A 19,429-nucleotide genomic window follows, 5' to 3' on the forward strand; every position below is an offset into this window, starting at 1 on the left:
ATTTCACAAGAGAGGAAAGCCAGGTGGCCAGTAAATGTGTAGAAAGGTGTTCAGTTTCGTTAATCATCAGGGAAATGCATACGAAAACAACATGTAGATGGTATTGCAACCCACCAGCATGACTTTCTCAGTTACTGCCAAAAAGAAGTTTTCAGTTTTTATATGGTTAAATTGTCTTATTTTGTTTTATGGTTTTTAAAACGATTGCAAATCTCTTATTCCTTGTAGGTATTTGATGCTGGGGACTACTCCCTGTTGTGCTCAGGTCCGAGTGAAAATGGACAGACGTGGACTGGAGGTGACTTTGTCTCGGCAGATAAAGTCATCATTTGGACTGAAAATGGGCAAAGTTATATTTACAAACTACCTGCCAGGTATTCAATAAATAATAAGTTAGGACTTTAATTGAAAGCAAAAGATTCCAAATTTGGGGTATAACCTGAAAGTATGAAAATGTAGAAAGTATAAGTATTTAATTTAGGTAAAAAACTTGAGAACTTAAGTTAGATTTGTAATTGAGGTTTAACTTCTAAGCACAAAAATTAGGTGGAGTTTTTATTTGAAGTAGGGTATGTTAGTAACATTAATGATTTAATTTCATGCCTATATTAAATAAACTATAATTAAAACATCCATATTTTCTCCATTGTCAAAAAAAGTCATCGTATGGTATGATAAAATATTTAATGTCAGTATTTTTGCTGAATGTTGTAGTTTTCTCATTTTCAGTTGCCTTCCAGCTAGTGATTCATTCCGCAGTGATGTGGGGAAAGCAGTTGAAAATTTAGTTCCTCCAGTACAACATAGCCTCTTGGATCGAACAGATAAAGAGGTAAAATTCTTCAGGTATCATTTATAATTGGTAGTTATGTTGAAAAATTTTTACAACTATATTTATTGGTGTCTTGGTAGCTAAACATTTGAAAGATTCAGTACAATTCAAGGCTGTGTGTTAGATGCTGTAAAACATTTTGACATGGTCAGTTATTATAAGCACAATTTTCAGATTTGCTTATAATATGCCTATAATGTAGCATTCACTGTTCTCCGGGAATAAAAATGGTCTTATACTGATTACAAAGTGGCAATGACTTTTTGATAAAATTCATATTGATGGTATAAATTGATTTTATACTCATGCAGTTATAAACATGGTGAGAGATGTAATTTTAGAAGCACAAAGATAATTATGTAATAATGCTGACTGATTATTATTTGAACAAGGTATTGCAGTATCTCCGCAAAACTATGTAGTGATTTAAGTCGTTAGGCATTAGGAATAAAGAAAAAAGACATTTTTTTCCCTATAAAAACCAAATTTATTATGACTTCTAAGAACCTACTTAATATCAATTTAAAGTTGAAATGCACTTAGTACTGGGTTTTCAACTCTCTATTCTTTGAGCATTAAGAAAGAAGCTTTCGTTTTGGAAATAAAGTTTCCTTTACTCAAGTTCTAGGTTTCCACAGCTTTTTCATTCTGAACATTTTGTTCCATCTTTATGTGGAGAGATGGCGAGGGGAAGGGAATTAATTTTTACATGAATATTTTGAATATATAGAATTTATACATCCATGTACAATTAAGATCCTCTATGACCTGTCCTTTAGTCTCTTAGCTTAAACTCCTAACTTACTGCTCTCCAAACGAGATAGTCACTTCTATTTAAATCAAGAGATAATGACTTATATAAAAAACATACATGATGGGATTTCCCTGGTGGTCCAGTGGTTTGGACTCAGCACATTCACTGCTGGGGCCTGGGTTCAATCCCTGGTCAGGGAACTAAGATCTTGCAAGCTGCTCGGCACGGCCAAAAAAAAAAAAACAAAAAAAAAAAACCATGAAACAAAACAAATACATACCATGTTTCTTTATGTATCAGCTCCCCAATACATTTTAAATTAAAATATATGTACTGTGTGGTGTTAGATACACATTGAAATATGAAATACTGGTTATTACAGCTGTTGTAGCAACTTTTCCTAGTTAAGCATGTTGTTTATCAATTAAAACTTTTAGTAATTGTCAGGCTTTAAGTTAAATCAAGTAATTAACTATGCTTAATGCATATAATTTCTATAGGATAATGCTTTTTAGGAAACAACTGATACCAAATACGGATTATTTGTTAACTATATGTTTAAACACTGAAGTCTATTTTTTACTGCTTTTTAGGATGAGCTTCTATGCTTTAATGCTCCAGTTTTAGTATATTAATAATTTAAACTTTAAATTTAGGAGTCCACCACAATTTAGTATTTTCAAATAAGTGGTCTCACTGAAGACACAGGATCTTAAGCAGAAAAATAACTTGTTTTAAAAATGAAAGTATACACAACACCCTAATGAATGGTTTTTGTTCCTAGTAGTCTATAGCAAACATATCAGGCTAGGTTCAAGTAGATTATGTAAATGTCATCAAGTGTCATGCCATCAGTTGAAAAATACTCTCATAAAAAAAAAAAAGAGTCCTCTAGTTGTACAAGTTTGGTAGTTTAGTTTTGCATCTACTCTTGGAGACTAATCAGGGATGGGCAGAAAGCTCAGATTAGCCTGTTCTCCCCTTTTGACCTTTTAAGTGGAGAATTTTCTTTTTGGTAAAGAGGGGTATATCTTTGTATTAATTGCTTAATAGCAGACAAATAATTGCATTGTGGTTTTTATAAGGCGGAGAAAAAGAATAAAAATATTAATTCTAGAGAAAGACTATAAATTTAGTTTTCATTTGTGTTCTATGTACTGGATTTGGGTATTAGTTGATATATGTTTCAGTGCTACAAAATTAATTAAAATATTATTGAATACTCATTCTATAAATGCACTTTTTTTTTACTCTAGTACCGAGGCAAAGTACTTAACACCCTAATCTGAAAAAAATGTTAATGTGTGAAATATTTTGTTTAAAAAGATAGCTAAGGGTATTTGAACAAATTTTTTTTTTTTACAGTTGCTAATTTGTCCTCCTGTTACTCGGTTCTTCTATGGATGTAAGGAATACTTCCACAAACTATTGATTCAGGGTGATTCTTCTGGAAGATTGAATATTTGGAACATATCAGACACACCTGATAAGCAGGAAGGTACAGGAAGTACTAGTAAATCACTTGCAGTAATTTTTCAATTTTTTAAATTTAACAACCTAAATACCAGCCACTGTGTAGCAAATTCATAATGTACATATGTCATTTTCTTCTTAGAATTATAGTTGATGACAGTTTTTCTTTGGTATATTACTGAATCGTCTGTAAGCACATTTATTTTTATATGTTTAATGTTTTTTCTAAAATACTTAAATGTTTTTCTTTTATACCAAACAAAACCTCCACAGAGCTGGAAATGACAACTTCTGTTAGCTTGCAAGAGGCATTTGATAAACTGAATCCTTGTCCTGCCGGAATTATAGATCAGCTGAGTGTCATTCCCAGTAGTAATGAACCTCTTAAGGTGACCGCAAGTGTGTACATACCAGCCCACGGGCGACTCGTTTGTGGCCGTGAAGATGGAAGCATCGTTATTGTACCTGCCACGCAGACAGCCATAGTGCAACTGCTGCAAGGGGAGCACATGCTCCGCAGAGGTATCCTGAAGATCTCCTAGTGTCTAAAGTGTTTTGAGAACTCTGTAACCATGAACCTGACAATGTCTACACTCTTTGTTTTTAACAAATACAATGAATCCGTGCAGTTGTTAGTGTGCAATGTAGCTGGGAGAATTTAATGTGCAGTTAATAAAATACACTCCAGTTGACCCTTGAACAACCCAGGGGGTTGGGGCACTGACCCTCTGCACAGTTGAAAATCTGCATGTTACTTTACAGTTGGCCCTCTGTATCCTTGGATTCAATCAGCTGCCCCTGTGTAGTACTATAGTAAATATTTATTGAAAAAAATCTGCGTATAAGTGGACCTGTGCCGTTCAAACCTCTGTTGTTCAAGGATCAACTGTACTTAGTGTCTATTATTGGAATAAACACCATGTAATGACTGTAAATAAAGAGGTATCTAATTTTATCTCTTTGATATGTGTTAATAATTCCATTTATTATTTGGTACCTATATAGTGTACTAGTAATTATCATATTATCAGTAATACTGGTAATCTTTTAGAACAATGCTAAAAGAACTATATATGTAACAGGTGATTTTCTAATAGGCACATTAAGAAAAGTAAAAATGAAGCAGGAGAAATTAATTTTAATAATATATTTTCTTTAACCTAGTACAGCAAAACTATTTTCATTTCAACTTGTAATCAATATAAAAATTATTAATGAGATATTTTACATTTTTTGGGTGCTAAGTCTTCGAAATCTCATGTATATTTTACATTCATAGCACATATGAATCCACTCTAGCCACACTGCAAGAGTTCAGTAGTCTCATGTGGTATGTAGCTACTGTATTTCTAGAACTACAGAGCAGTTCTAGAAAACTAGAAGCCTTTTCAATGGTAAAATGTATAGCTAAATCCAAAACCTCCTTCACAGGTTGGCCACCTCACAGGACACTCCGTGGTCATCGGAACAAAGTCACATGTTTGTTGTATCCGCATCAGGTCTCAGCTCGTTATGATCAAAGATATCTGATATCTGGAGGCGTGGATTTTTCGGTCATAATTTGGGACATTTTTTCTGGAGAAATGAAACACATCTTCTGTGTCCATGGTGGCGAGATTACTCAGCTTCTGGTTCCGCCTGAAAACTGCAGTGTAAGTTGATCATGAAAGATTATTTCACTGTGGTAGAGTCAAGTTGTGTTGCTATCAGGCTTAATATAAATGAAATCCAGAGTAACTTAAAATGTGACAGGAGAATTAAAAAATCCTTTTAATTTAAAAACTAAACAGTGGTAGTGTGATGTTTAGACAAAGTTACAATTATTACCATTGGGCACATAGACGTAGAAGATGCACATAGTTTTTTTTTCCTGTTATTAGCTCCTAAATAGCATAGCTTGTCCCCGAAATGTAGTAGTAATTTAGAATATGTTTACTGAAATTTCAATTTTTTGTTCTAAAGTAGTTTAAGTATCCCCAGTCATTCTCTAATCTCATTATTTTCAGCTTCATCTGAGCAAAAAGATAGTAAATGTATACTTTGGTAGTTTGAAGCAAAATACTTCTCGTTACTTATAAATAGAGTTCGTTTATTTTGATATTTTTTTGTGGCTGCGCCGTGCAGCTTGTGGGATCTTAGTTTCCTGACCAGGGGTCAAACCTGGGCCCCGGCAGTGAAAGCACTGGGTCGTAACCACTGGACTGCCAGGAGATTCCCTAGAGTTCGTTTAAATAAACAATTATTGTGACAAGAGAAAGTATAACAGGCACTGAAAATGATTTTGGAAAATTTTGTACATACCTTTGTGAAAGCAGATTGCTTTCTTAGTGATGTGCGTGTAGGTTAGGCCATGATGTCAAATGTAAACAGCCTAATAATTTTAGAAATAGGAGATTTTAGGAGAACTTAGGATGGATGAATAACAGACCCATAATTTATTTTACTGTTTGTTAATCATGAACTTGTTCATGTGATTAGCCACTTCTGTTGGCATCATCACTATGCCCACACATTCACACGTGTGTGTGCACACACATACACAAACACACAGACACACTGTCTTCTTGCACACATATTTCATGCTTATCATAATCCCTTCAGCATCACCAATTATGGTTTTACTGAAATGAAAAGCATTTGACTTCTGTATCTGATCCAGTGTTCACAAGGAGTCTCATTTCAAAGCTCAGAAAATCTTCCTTGGCCTTTCTGCTTACTTAATCTTCCTGGTAATGTATGTTATCTGCCATGTTCTGCCAGTGCTAGATTTCATTTGACTTGATACTGGTAATGTTGTAGGAGGTTCTAGTACCAGTGTCTCTCTCTCTCTCTTTTTCCCCCTGCCAGATTTGAAAATTCAGATACTTAATTATCCTCTTCCTTCTTTTTAAAATATTTTTGGCTTTTTCTTTCTTCCCAGTTGGTTGTTCGTTTCTTTTAATCTTCATCACTGAGAAAAATTATTGTGTGTTTATTTAAATAACCAATTGTATGTCTATTTTAGTGAAATACATATCATTGTCATTATACTAAGTTATAGCACTGTTAGAACCCCTGCCCTAAATTTATTTAACAGTACTTAATGCCCCATACTAAAACATGAGTTTTCTTATCTCTGACTGCAAATTTGGGGAAATATCTAACTTTTTGCAGCTGACATTGATAATTTAGATTATTTTATTTCAGTTTAGGGCAACCATTTCTAATTTGGCTGGTTTTTGTTTTCATAAGAATAAAACACTGAAAATTAACTAGAGTGTGTGTGTGTGTGTGTGTGTGTGTGTGTGTGTGTGTGTGTGTGTGTGTTTAATTACAGGTTAAAAGGAAAGTTTTTTTGAGTGGTTTCCATAAGGTCATGTTTTCTTTTTGAACTACATTAATATATTTTTTAGCTTACATATTTATATGAGAACATTTTCTGGTTTCTTTTTAAAAAATTTCAAGTGGGTATTTAATATAATAAAATTTTTTTGATCAACTGCATTTAGAAGTAATCTGTAGTGAGTAAAAGCTACCTAATAGACATACATGCAACTAAATAGAGAATGGTCTCCTTACTAGACTAGGTGCCCACCAGAGGTGCTAGTTGCCTGGGAAATACGAAGAAGAGAGACACAGACAAGGAAGCCTGGTACTTGGAAAATAATTTACTTATTATAGGCTTAACAGTAGAATTTTCTTGTTTATAATTAACTTTCAAAAGTACTGATTAAGACAAATTTGCTTTTAGCTTTGTGATAATTTGACAAGTAAATAATGCCTGCCTAGTTATTAAGCTGTTCATTTAGCTGGTAGTTTTAGGTCCAGCAGCTAATATGTTTGAAAATCAAAGAGCCTAACTGATTAATAAAAAGCTAAGAATTTGATATTTGCTAAATGTTTAGCAGATGACTGTTTTGCTGAGATTAGAGTTAACAACATCATATGCTGATTTTAATACTTGAATTGTCCTCATAAATTGATCCAATGTCATTTTCTTTTAGCAAAAAAAATTTTTACTTTAAAGTGATCTGGTAGTTGGAAGATTATAAATATTTACCAACTGTAATGATTAAAAATAAATACTGAAAAGTTTGTCATCTGCTTTTTTGATTAGAATAGAGTTTTGGTTTTTATCTTAGGTAGATTGGGAAAGAAGTTGAGTTTTGATTTCTTGCAATTTTTTTTTTTAACCCCAGGAAAAGATGTTCTAAAACAGAGAAATGTTGGTTGCATTTTAAAAATGACTTAAATTGTTATTAAGAATGTACAATTATGATGAATTTTTCTTTCTTAATTTGTGGTCATTTCATGTTTACCAAAATATAGGAAGTTGTTAAAACCGAGCAAAATCATTGTCTCCTGGCTTTGGTAGACAGTGAATGAAAAATGAAATCCTGCCTTCTGGGTAGAAAGGATGCTGTGGCTGGAGATGAGCTTTGAGGACAGATTATACGCCCTTTCACAACTCCACACACATGCACATCTTACTTGTCTACTGTCTAGGTGTTTCTTTGTCATCCTTTCTTTCCCCACTCCTTCATTTTTGTGCTCTTTTAGCATTTTCCCTGAAATCTTTCCAAATTCTTGCTATAGATTAGTATTACTTTAGTGCCAGACTCAGTGGTTCTATATACTTTATTTTTAATAAACTATTTCTCTATTCCTTTATTAATGGGAGTTTTAATTATTTAAAAATTTTGACATGTTCATAGATGATAAACATTTCCTATAGTGTTATGTAGAGTACCTGCACTGAATAGATTTTATGTTTATTGTACATTGAAGGTTTTTGTTTTTCATTTTTTAGAGGAATTTTATTTATTTATTTTTTCCCAAATAGTAAAGCTCCATTTAGGCAAAGTGCTTTGATATTGAGTTTGATTCCCTGAATAGTCTAGTTAACTGAGATTTAACTTTCATATGATACAGATTATTTTAAAGAATTAAAATACAGTAAGAAAATTTAAAAGTTTCCTGAAAATATCCTTTGAGATAGGAAATATTGAAGTAATTCAGGATTGTATAGTGCCCAAGGGTTATTGACAAAAATTCTACAAGTTTTTTGGGGCAGTATTACTATCTTCCCAGTAGTGCATTTCAGTGTTCCAAGAAATATAAACATATTTTAGGAGGAGGGTCAGGCAAGTATTTAAGTAAGTCTGTTACAAGGTTGACTATAAATGGTAAAGGAGAGACCCTAACAAAATGCTTTGGTGGATAAGGGCAGGGGCATATCATAGGTACTCAGAGAAACAAAGAGCTTTGGTAAACTCTCAAAAAATCCTGTGAGATTTGACTAACTGTATATTGACTTCATGAGGGGTGGTAGAACTTGCAGTTTTGAGATCTCTATGATTAGGCTATGTGCTGTCTCTATTTCTTTCTCCTTAAGATTATGGAATGTAGAGGAAAAAATTAAGTTTGAGGTGGCTTTTTTGTTGTTGTTGTGGTTCGGTTTCTTAAGAAAACAAAATGTACTATCCATACATATGAAAGAAATATATACATATAATGTATATAGGTATGAAAGGTATGTGTACTATATGTGTATATGAAATATATATGAAAGGAAACAGAAGTGAAACTATCTACTAAAATAGTGTTTGAATATTATATAACGATACAAAATATATACTATAAATATAAAAGAAAGTTCTGTGCCATTTTTGTCACTCCAGGTTGTGCTTATTGCTTTTAAATGAGTGGTTTTGATCTTTTATATATTGCTATTCAGATGTGATGGTTCTTAGGCAGTTTTAATAGGATTCAGATTTAAAATGGAAGCTTCATATTATTATTAAATAAGACTGCCATTTCAAATACTCATATAGAAGACTTTTTAGAAAATTGTTTTTAAAAACAGGCTTGTTAAAATTTTAAGTGCCTTACTGTTTTCAGTTTTCATCTGCACTTGGAATATTATTTACTGTAGTGTCTTAAAATATTTTATAAATAGGTATATAAAATGCAAAAGGTATTAAAGGTTATCAATAAAAAGCAAGTCTCTTTTTCCCTCTTGTTCTCCAGCTATGTCATTCCCTTCATCCTGAGTGCAATATTTTATAATCCTACAGAGACTTTCTATACTGTTTTTAAAAATTTTTTAAATTTTTATACAGTTTTTAAAGGTTACTTTCCATTTACAGTCACTACAAAATATTGGCTATATTCCCCTTGTTGTATAATATATGCTTAAGCCTATCTTAACACTCGATAGTTTATACCTTCCACTCCCTCACTCCTGTATTGCCCCTCCCTCCCCCTGCCCACTGGTAACCACTAGTTTGTTCTCTATATCTTATACTATTTTTTAAAATATTTATTTATTTGTTTGGTTGTGCTAGGCCTTAGTTGTGGCAGGTGGGCTCCTTACTTGTGGCTCTCGGCCTCCTTAGTTGCGGCTCGCGGGCTCCTTAGTTGGCGTGCAAACTCTTAGTTGTGACATGCGTGTGGGATCTAGTTCCCTGACCAGGGATTGAACTCAGGCCTCCTGCATTGGGAGTGCAGAGTCTTAACCACTGTGTCACCAGGGAAATCCCTATACTATGTTTTAATTCTTCAGAACTATAGCATTTTAGTTTAATCTTATTCTAATAACTGAGACATTTAAGCAACACTGAGAGGTTAGACATAGAATGATTTCCAGATTTGAATAGCTGTCAGAGGTAGGCTTGGGTGAATTTCCAAAATCTGAACTCTAGGCTAGGGGAGGCCAAAAGAGTGTGCCCAATGCCTGCGGAGTCTGAGGAATAGAGCAGCTGAAAGGGAGGGCAGATATTTTTAAGGCTGCTGGTAGTAAAATTATTAAAATTGAATTGGAAAGATAAGTACCAAATTCAGATTCTGTTTGCTTTTGAGAGTGACGGGAATGAGTATTGAAGAGAACAAAAAATGTGACTTTTTAAAGTGTTGTGTTTTATTTACTTTTAGTAAATATATATCTAATATTACTTCCCTCTCCCATTGGCATGGATGATTAGATTATCACAGCTTTTTGCTGCTGCTAGAATTTTATTCAGAACAGAATTTTTTCGAAAATGTTTCAAAATAAATTTTGAAGCATATATAATATATATGTTTCTCAGTGTGAACATATAGGCTAAGTTCTCTAATAGATTAGTTAAAAATGATTACTTTTCATTATATCTTATTAAACTTGTATTGTCACATGCCTCCAAAATTTTCCAGAAGGGGGCAGCATGGGTTTGTGAAAATGGGAATATCAAGCACCTAACCTGTTTGTTCCTTCATCTGACAATGTTAAATCCCTAGCTCTTGCGGCAGATATGATAATATGTATGGTATATGTGACTGTATGTTTGCTAGTGCATAATGTTCGCTGCCGGTAAGAACAGTTAACAAATTAGGTTTTCTTTTTAATATATTATCCTTTCTTTCTGAAAAAGTACCTAAGCTTCTGCCTGAATTAGCTCTTATCTTACCTTTTTGAATTTGGACTTGTGTCACCAGTTTAATTGGACGTTACATTTAAAAAGCAATGTCTAGGATTATGGCATAGTCTCTGAAGCCAGAGTAAACTTTGGTGATGTAAAGGAAGCAAAAGCAGAAAGCAGAACTAATCTTTTTCTAAAATATATCACAGTGTACATAATGTTCTGTAATATTCTTTTTTCCCATAACACTTAATTCTCTTAGATTTTGAGACTACTTTCATATGTTTTATATATTCAGCATCATCTTTTTGAAATTACTTTTTATTTAAAAAAATTACATAACACATTGTTATGGAAAATACAGATATTTTCTAAAGATGGTCTAAGTGTATTCCAACATTTTTAATGATAGTCTGTCATTTATTTAATTTTATTCAGAAATTTCAGAATTTTACTTTCTAATTTTTTTTTTCTCTTATCAACAGTGGGGGTTGAGAATTAAGATAACTAAATAATGTTGCACATCTGGAATGATTCTTAGGATAAATTCTTAAATGTGAAATTGCTTTATAAAAGGGCATATTAATTTTTAAAGTCTTTTGAATACATATTACCAAATTGTCCTTCAAAAGCTTAAGAATAGGTTTGTACCACCTATTTACCTTCATAATTCTTCATCATACTGTTTATAATCTTTCAAATGTAGGTAATTTTCTAGACTTATAAGTAGCTGTATGAAGAGTATGTATAAGCGTATAGCACTCATTCTCATTTTGAAAGCATGAATGCTTTAATATACCAAGGCTGTATTGGTTCCCCATTCTGATTGCTGCATGTTTTCCAAATTTTTACTACTGTCATATTTTATTCAAGATAAAAAATTAATTTTTCCTATTATGGATAGTGTCTAAATATTCAAATATCATAGTACACCCTGTCTCTCGTGTAGGAAGCTAAGAGAATCAATAATATACCAAGAGACTGTCAGTGAGGATCCCTTCAACAGTAATGAGACAGATTGGTCCCTATTCTGGCTGTGCTAATATTGTGTCAGACATTTTAGAAATTCATTTATTTATTACTTTTTTTTTTTGCCTTATGAGGTTGGTTTATTGAAGTATAGTTGATTTACAATGTTGTATTAGTTTTAGGTTATAGCAAAGTGACAGTTTTTTTTTAAAATAAATTTATTTATTTATTTGTTTGGCTGCATTGGGTCTTCGTTGCTGCACGCGGGCTTTCTCTAGTTGCGGTGCGCAGGCTTCTCATTGCGGTGGCTTCTCTTGTTGCGGAGCACGGGCTCTAGGTGTGCGGGCTTCAGTAGTTGTGGCTCACGGGCTCTAGAGTGCAGGCTCAGTAGTTGCGGCACACGGGCTAAGTTGCTCCACGGCATGTGGGATCTTCCCCGACCAGGGCTCGAGCCTGTGTCTTCTGCTTTGGCAGGCGGATTCTTAACCACTGCCTCACCAGGGAGGTCCCCAGTTTTTAATATATATATGTATGTATGTATATATGTATATATATACATACATATATATATATATATATATATATATATATATACAAACACACATACATACATATATATGTATGTATATAGTCTTTTCAGATTCTTTTCCATTGTAGGTTATTACAAGATATTGACTATAGCTTCCTGTGCTATAGAGTAAGTCCTTGTTGTTTATTTTATATATAATAGTGTGTATATGTTAATCCCAAACCCCTAATTTATCCCTCCCCCACTCCGCAGAAACTTAGATATTCCTCTGGAGAGGTTTCTTTAGATCTTTAGTCATATTCTTGGTAGCAAAGAAGATTACATTGGGTATGAAATTTATTTTTCGTAATAGAAATGATTTGGTGCTAAGCATTGTAAATGAAGTGGTTGATTAAATTGACTCAGTGGTTGAAGAGAGTTAGTATGGCACAGAGCAAAGACAATTTTTCTTCAGTAACTTAATCATAAAGCAATTTTAAAATGAGTTAAAATTTATTTTAAGATGGCAGAAATTGTTAGAAAAAAATGAATGACTTTTTAAGGTGACTGTTCAATTAGATGCAATATATATCTGAGTGCCGACCATTTTCCAGGTGCCTTCAAGAGCCGGGTGTATAATAGTGGGGGTTAGGTTTCTCTTGTGTTCTTTGGTATAGACTTAAAAAGCAAGCCAGCATGTTTTGTAAGCAAAGAGGTATTTTTAGAATATATATTCTAGTAATTTATCTCTAGGAAAGATACACAGACTCTTTCAGTTAGAAAATCTCCGGTTAGAGAAATGGGGACGGTATCAACCCGTTTGTTTCCATGAGAAAGGAAAAAAAGATATTCCATAGTTATGTCAGAGGTATTGTAAATTCAGTGTTTATTTCTTGTAAGGATACTGGTATGAGCGGAATAAATAGATTGAAGCCAAGCAGGCAGATTGAGAGTTACTGGGTCAGATGGATGGGGCCATTCAAGTTCAAAGTAGGAGCTAGAAGTAGAAGTGTGGGACCAGCAGCCACTGGGAGTCGTAACTCAGTGCATGCTGAGAAGTGAGGCCCTTTGTGATGGAAGATATTAGTCCCTGAACGTGTGCAGCTGAGGTTTGGGTGTGGGGTGGGCAGTAACTGGGGACAGCTGACTGCTGTGGGGAGAGGGTAAAAGGGTAGCACTTTTGAGTTCCTTAAAAAAACCTTAGACTATCTTCAGAGTCTGCAGATGTGACTATCTCAGTCTCTAAAACCCATAAATATGTAATTGAAATTAAAGAAAGCACTTTAATGTTTTAAAGGCATGAAGTAAAAAATTATCAGGTAAATTCAATGGAAAAAGATGTGTGAGGAAATATTCAGGGAACAGTGGAAGGTGGTCACTGAGTTGTTGGATTGAGAGCTTTTATTGACTCAAATTGTTAAAAGTGCTAAAAACTTCATTAATGTGATTTTAAGGTAATACGTGAGTGATGGTAATGATCATGTAGGTGGAACTATTCAGATTAAATTAAAGCAGAGCTATTAATATGAGAAGAAAACATTGAAAAGGGGAAACTAACCTAATAGAAAAATTATGAATGTCTCCACATTTCCTGGTGAATACCTAAACGTTGGCAACTCCCTCAGAAAATGATACAACTGCATTATAAAAAGTAGAATTTATGGTATATAATGACATAATACTAATAATGGTAAAGAGAATACTAACTACCATCATCTTTTGTATGCATGGTGTATTAGTCACTGTGCTGATTTCTTTACATATATTTCATTTAATTCACCCAGTGCTTCTGTGAGGCCTAGTAATTGCTGTTAACCTCATAGTACAGAGAGATGAGGCTCAGAGAAGTTAAGTAACTTGCTCAAGTCACACAGTTAGCAAGTGGCAGAGCTGGAATTTGATCCTAAATAGTCCAACCTGAGGGCCTGAACTTGACCACCAAGCATACCACCTCCTACTAGGTGTAATTGTGTATTTAAAAATAGTTGCATTTCTCCAACTTTAACTATATATTTTTTATTACTGATTTACATAAGTAAATATGATTTTGATACATACTTAATTTTAAATGCCTAATTTATTTAGTATCTCTCAATTTGTAGATCAAAACACAGCTATTCTTTTCAATTCCTGTATTTCAAATTTTTCTTTAGAGAATTGTGCATGGCTCAGTTCTTTGGTAATTTATGTTTTCGTTTTTCATCTTTGATTATTTAGGTTTGGATTTTCTTTCTTTCATCTTCTTTTACTTGTCACACATTACTTGCTTTTAAGAATATGATGTAAGATTTAACTGCAATTTTATAAATTTAACATATACACAGTTAAAATTTTTGAAAACAGAGGTAGCTAAGAAGGTAAAAGGTCACCTGTTATCTTTCTACATAAAAGAGAAACACAGTTAACATTTTGCTATTTTTTCCTCTAGCCTTGTAAAATTCACTTACTGTGCACTTGTGATTATATTGTATAGTTATCTATGCACATTGCATCTTCATTTAATATTTTAACGAATACTTTCTCAAGTTATTCTTATTTGTGAAAGTAATTTTTAGTAATTATATGACATTACATTATGTGAGCGCACAATATTTACTTAGCAGTTCTCCTTTGGATGTGTAGATTGTTCTCAATTTGAACTATTGTAAATAATATTGAATATCGTTGTAAAACTTGTTTTCATTTATGATTATTTCTTTGTGTAGATTCCATGAATATTTTTTGGGTTAGAACCTCAGAATTTTGGGGTAATAGGTTATTAACATTTTTAAGTCTGTTGAGATCGATTACCTAATTATTTTCTACCCTCAGTGCCTATTTCATTGTCCCTTGCCAACACAGGATGTTTTTATTTACTTCCATGACTCAGTTTCCACATCTGTAAGATGGAAATAGTAATAGTATCTACTTCAAAGCGTTGTTGTGAGACTATGATGAATTACTACCAAGTATTTAGAATAATACCTAGCACAGAGTAAGAGCCCAATAAACGCTGGTTGTTTCGTATTATATAATTTCTACAGTCTTTGGCTAAATTGATAGTGCAAAGAGTATTTTATTGTTCGAATTTGCATTTCTTTGATTACTAGAGGTAATGAAGTTTTTCTATGAGGATTTTAGTGAGTTTGTTTTTTTTTTTCATTTGACACATAGATTGTCCTTTGCTCATTTGTTTCTGTTGAGGATATTAGTGCTTGTATGAGTACTTAACTTAATTGAAATATTAAGCTTATGTGCTTTCTATTATTGTTGAAATTTTCTTCTGGTTTATTATTTACTTTGATTTTTTAACCTACAGATAATTTACATTCCTATGTAATCTAATTTATCTTTTTCCTATTTAGCTTCTTTCATATTTTTGAATCCTGGGATCTTACCCCCTCCCCCAGAAATTTGGTGAAATTTGATTAAAAAGCAATGGCTGGATTAAAACAAACATCAAATACTTTAATCTATCTGAAATTTATTTATGCATGTGGGGTGAGGAAAGGATAAAAATCATCTGTTCTTCCCTAAAGTAACGGATTATCTCAACATCATTTATTAAATAAAATTTTCTTTGATAGGTAATGTCTCCTTAATCTTACACTAAATTCTTCATATTTATTTGCTGCTTTATTAATAAGGAAGCAGTTGAAGAAAGATGGAGTCCTGACTAGCCCGCTGTTTCTTCACTGTTGTCTTTTGTATGTAGTGAATGGATGAAGATATTAAAACTGGTCCCTAAAAGTCTTACTTTTATGTAGAACATAACTATCCTAATAGATGGTTAGTAAGTGTTTTGGTTGGACCACATGGTCTTATTTTCTAAAATAGCTATTAAGGAAACAGGTGTCTACCCCACCCCACCCCCTTCTTTTTAAAAGAAGGATGAGCTATGGATTTCTAAAAAAAAAATTTTTTTTTTTATCTAGTTTTGTGAAAGTGTGGACAAGGCATTAACATTTGTAGGCTCTTTTTTCCCCTTCAGGTAGAATATTTAAAAGTGATAAATGATGCATCTTAACTACATATTTATGTTCCAGAAAAGGAGTTCTGAGAAGTCAAGAAATAATGATTAAGAGAATAGTAGGATTGATTTATGAGTGAAAGAAGCTGGTCATTTATAGCTTGTCTAATCATGGGCATATTTAAAAGGAGAGACAATAGTTAGTGTTCTTAGATATAGAGAGTATTCAAAGAGAAACATTGTTTTGGGCCGGAGATTACTCCTGGAATGATATGAAGAAAAGAATAATTTAGTTTAGGAAACAAATTGGCAAAAGTAGAAAAAATATATATATGTATATAATTTACACTGGGAACTGTTGGAAAGCAGAATCATCTCCCCAGAGAGCTAGTGTGTGGGATAAACTAGCTGTCTCTAGTTTCTGTAATTCATGGCAAATGCTTAGGAACAGGTTACTTAAGAGGTTTCTGGGAATGGTTTAAAATGAAGTCTTGTAAAATGTGTAAGGTCAGGCTGGATGACCTAGGTGGTACATTCTGACTCTGTCAGATCTTGTGATAACTTGTGGCCTTCCCCTGCTCAGCACTAATGTACCGTGAGGATTATTTACTGGCAAATTCAGTGAGTGCTTACTTGGTTGAGGATCAGAATTGCTTGAAAAATAATAATTGGTCTTGGAATATATTTGTTTTGATCTGGTATCTTCCTCACTTTCCCTGCCCCAATTAATTTTTTCACCAAATCAAAGTAAATATTAAATATGGTTAAATATTCTGTTGCTTTTTGTTTCTCCTGCTTTTAATTACCTTTTGATAACATTGGTGCATTTTCCTTCTAGGAAAGAACTAATACAGTGTTTGGAACATGATCTTGAATAATTTTCACCTGTAAAGTACTGACCAAGTTGATCAGATGCTCAGTCCATGCTGTACAAGTTCTGTTCCATAACAACAACAAAATTTTTTTAATGGTATATGTATGTTACACTCTTTAAGTCAGTTGATAGCAGTGGGTGTTAAAGTGGAATCTGTGAGACAGTTAACTGGGACATGGGAATAAAATATTAAAGCTCTTCTTTCTTTTTTTTTAAACCTTAACAAATTGAGCTTATGAACATTTACTAGATGGAAGGACATTGGTGCCACACTTGCTTCATACATCAGATGGGCACATATCACCTGGGCCAAGAGTGGGTCTGCCACCTCCAGGAGGGCGACCTCTGCGCCCTCACCAGGTGTGCTTCCAATGAAAATATGTTTGCTTCGGAGAGTTGCAGATTGTACTGTATAGAACTTAACCTAACCATCACAAAATGGGCAGAGAAAATAGTGATGGAAGTCTTTCTGATGAAAATGAAATATCTTTTCATTAACCACATAACGAGGTTCAAACAATGATCATTTGATCAATCTGGCAAGAAGGCAGCCACAAAATTCATGATTATATAAAATATGTGTTTACATCTACTATGGTTAACAGTGAAAACTTTCTAAAGATACAGTGCTTTGAGGTATTGGCTAATGCTAATAGTAAAGTTATTAACATTAGCAAGACATTTAAGAAAATATTTTATTTTATCTTATTTGTTTATTTAAACTGAGTCATCCTTTTAAAGTGTATATTCTGTGCATGTTTTACAATGTACATGATGTATTGGCACAAAGTACATATACAATGTATAAATATACATGTAGTGAGAATATATTACAGAGTTTTTTAAATAAGTGTGTGATTGAACAAGTTTGGAACATAAATACTTTTCAGATAATTTGGTTAAAGATATGAGGTTCACATTTTTTATTTCTTGTATTATTATTCTAATTACACAATTTAAATGTCTTATAAAAATATCCTCAATGTTAAGTCATGTTTAGGTAACTTTTTCAGGTTGAAATGGAAGAAAGCGAAGTAGAATGGAATTAATCAAATTATAGAATCAGTCATTGTGGGTGAAGTAAGTGTTCAGTAACCAAGATATCTAGAATTTCATAATTTAATAATGAAAGAATTATGCTAATTCAACTCATTTGTGAGGAAGCTGCATCTAAATCAAAGAGCACTTTAAGTGCTTCTTCAATAGTTTTGAGCGCAGATAAGGAGAAACCAAGTTAATTGTGTTTCAGCAAATCTTTTAAGTGCTTTCATTTAACAGGTAGCTGAGAATTATTTATCATTACTCTGTTCATTGTTTGAATTAAAATTAATACCAACGTGGTGCTTGAGAATGGTCTTTTTCCCTTTTACATTTAAATAAGCTAGACATTTGCTTTGTTTATACCATTAATTTGTTTTCACAGAGCCTGTGAAGGTAACCATCAACTCAGAATTAATTAGGGGAATCAAAATTAATGAGGATTTACGGTATTGGGCCATTTCCACTCTAGGCCAGTTTTCTTCACACGAGTTGGACTAGCAGTTTCTTGAAAGAAGAAAAATTAGATTTATTTAAAACCATATTTAAAAAGCAGAGAACCATCTTTTCTTGTGAGTTAAGTACCTCTAATAACTGTGCTTTCTTGGACTTAGTAATATTGATTTTTTTTGTTTGTTTTCAGTCTTGATTATTTTTGGCTATTTCCAGACTGTTCATTACAGTAAAGCTAGACTTAACTCTTCAGATGCTTATTTTCATTTACATGGACGGTATAACATTTTTGTTTGGGGCCAAACATTTTTTTGCGGATGAGGCATGTCATTTGTCAGTTTTCATCATTATTGCACTATACGAATGAAGAACAGAACTATTCTTTAAAAGATATTGATGTAAATATATATGTTAGAAGAGAATGCATACGTGGGACTGAAAAGCTAGAATTTTTGGAATTCAGTCATTTTTTCCTTCAGAAAATTACATCCCATAATCTACTTTTTAAAATACACCCTATAATATTATTTAATATTAGCTTTGTATGTTCTTTGTTTTTACTAATAAGAGAGATAACATGAAGTAGAGCTTTTAAATCTTTTTATGAGGATGGATTGCATTTTCTTGGATTTAAAAAATTATCCACCTACATATAAATAGCAAGGGTGAAAGTTCTGACGGCAAAACTTATGAGAAGTTGATGCCAGAGGTCAAGTTCCTTGTGGGAATAGGGAAGCCTTTTTTGTTTGCTTAAGTCTGCAGTCCTCTCTCTGGTAGGTTATAAACTGCAGTATGAGATATTTGGCAGAGAGAGAATGCGTGGGTCAGTGCTTCTCAGTAGTTTTGTTGTCACCTCAGATGTTGAGATCTACCAGCAGAACATAATTTGAAAAACACCAAACATAGTAAAGAAGATTGGTAAAAAATCACCTTTTAAAAACAAACAAACTTCACCCTGACTCATGCCTCGTTTTCTCTATGAAAAGGAATGACAAGAATTATGTGAACATTAATGAAATGATTGTCAACTTGGGGACTGGCAAGTCGATTAGTTAGGTCTACTGCATTAATTAAGGATTAACTCATTTTAAAGATTTCAGAGAGCTTGTGAGTCATAGTAGCAGAATCAAAAGTAGTGACAGGGGTGAGTACTGTGGCAGATCAGTGCCTGATTAAAAGATGTGAATAGATGAAAAGGAATGC

At 33.0% G+C, this 19,429-nt stretch overlaps 1 protein-coding gene across 2 annotated transcripts in view; it reads left to right on the forward strand.

The window, feature by feature from the left end:
* Window positions 1-19,429, forward strand: part of WDR7 (WD repeat domain 7) — a 353,302-nt gene that overhangs the window by 20,324 nt on the left and 313,549 nt on the right. For both annotated transcript variants that reach the window (XM_007455287.1, XM_007455286.1), the window contains exons 7-11: window positions 229-374; window positions 730-832; window positions 2,952-3,093; window positions 3,333-3,581; window positions 4,491-4,711. In XM_007455287.1, coding sequence (XP_007455349.1) covers window positions 229-374; window positions 730-832; window positions 2,952-3,093; window positions 3,333-3,581; window positions 4,491-4,711 — 861 coding nt within the window. The remainder of the gene's footprint in view (window positions 1-228; window positions 375-729; window positions 833-2,951; window positions 3,094-3,332; window positions 3,582-4,490; window positions 4,712-19,429) is intronic.

Source organism: Lipotes vexillifer, unplaced genomic scaffold, assembly GCF_000442215.2.
Source record: "Lipotes vexillifer unplaced genomic scaffold, Lipotes_vexillifer_v1.1 scaffold1399, whole genome shotgun sequence".
NCBI lineage: Eukaryota > Metazoa > Chordata > Mammalia > Artiodactyla > Lipotidae > Lipotes > Lipotes vexillifer.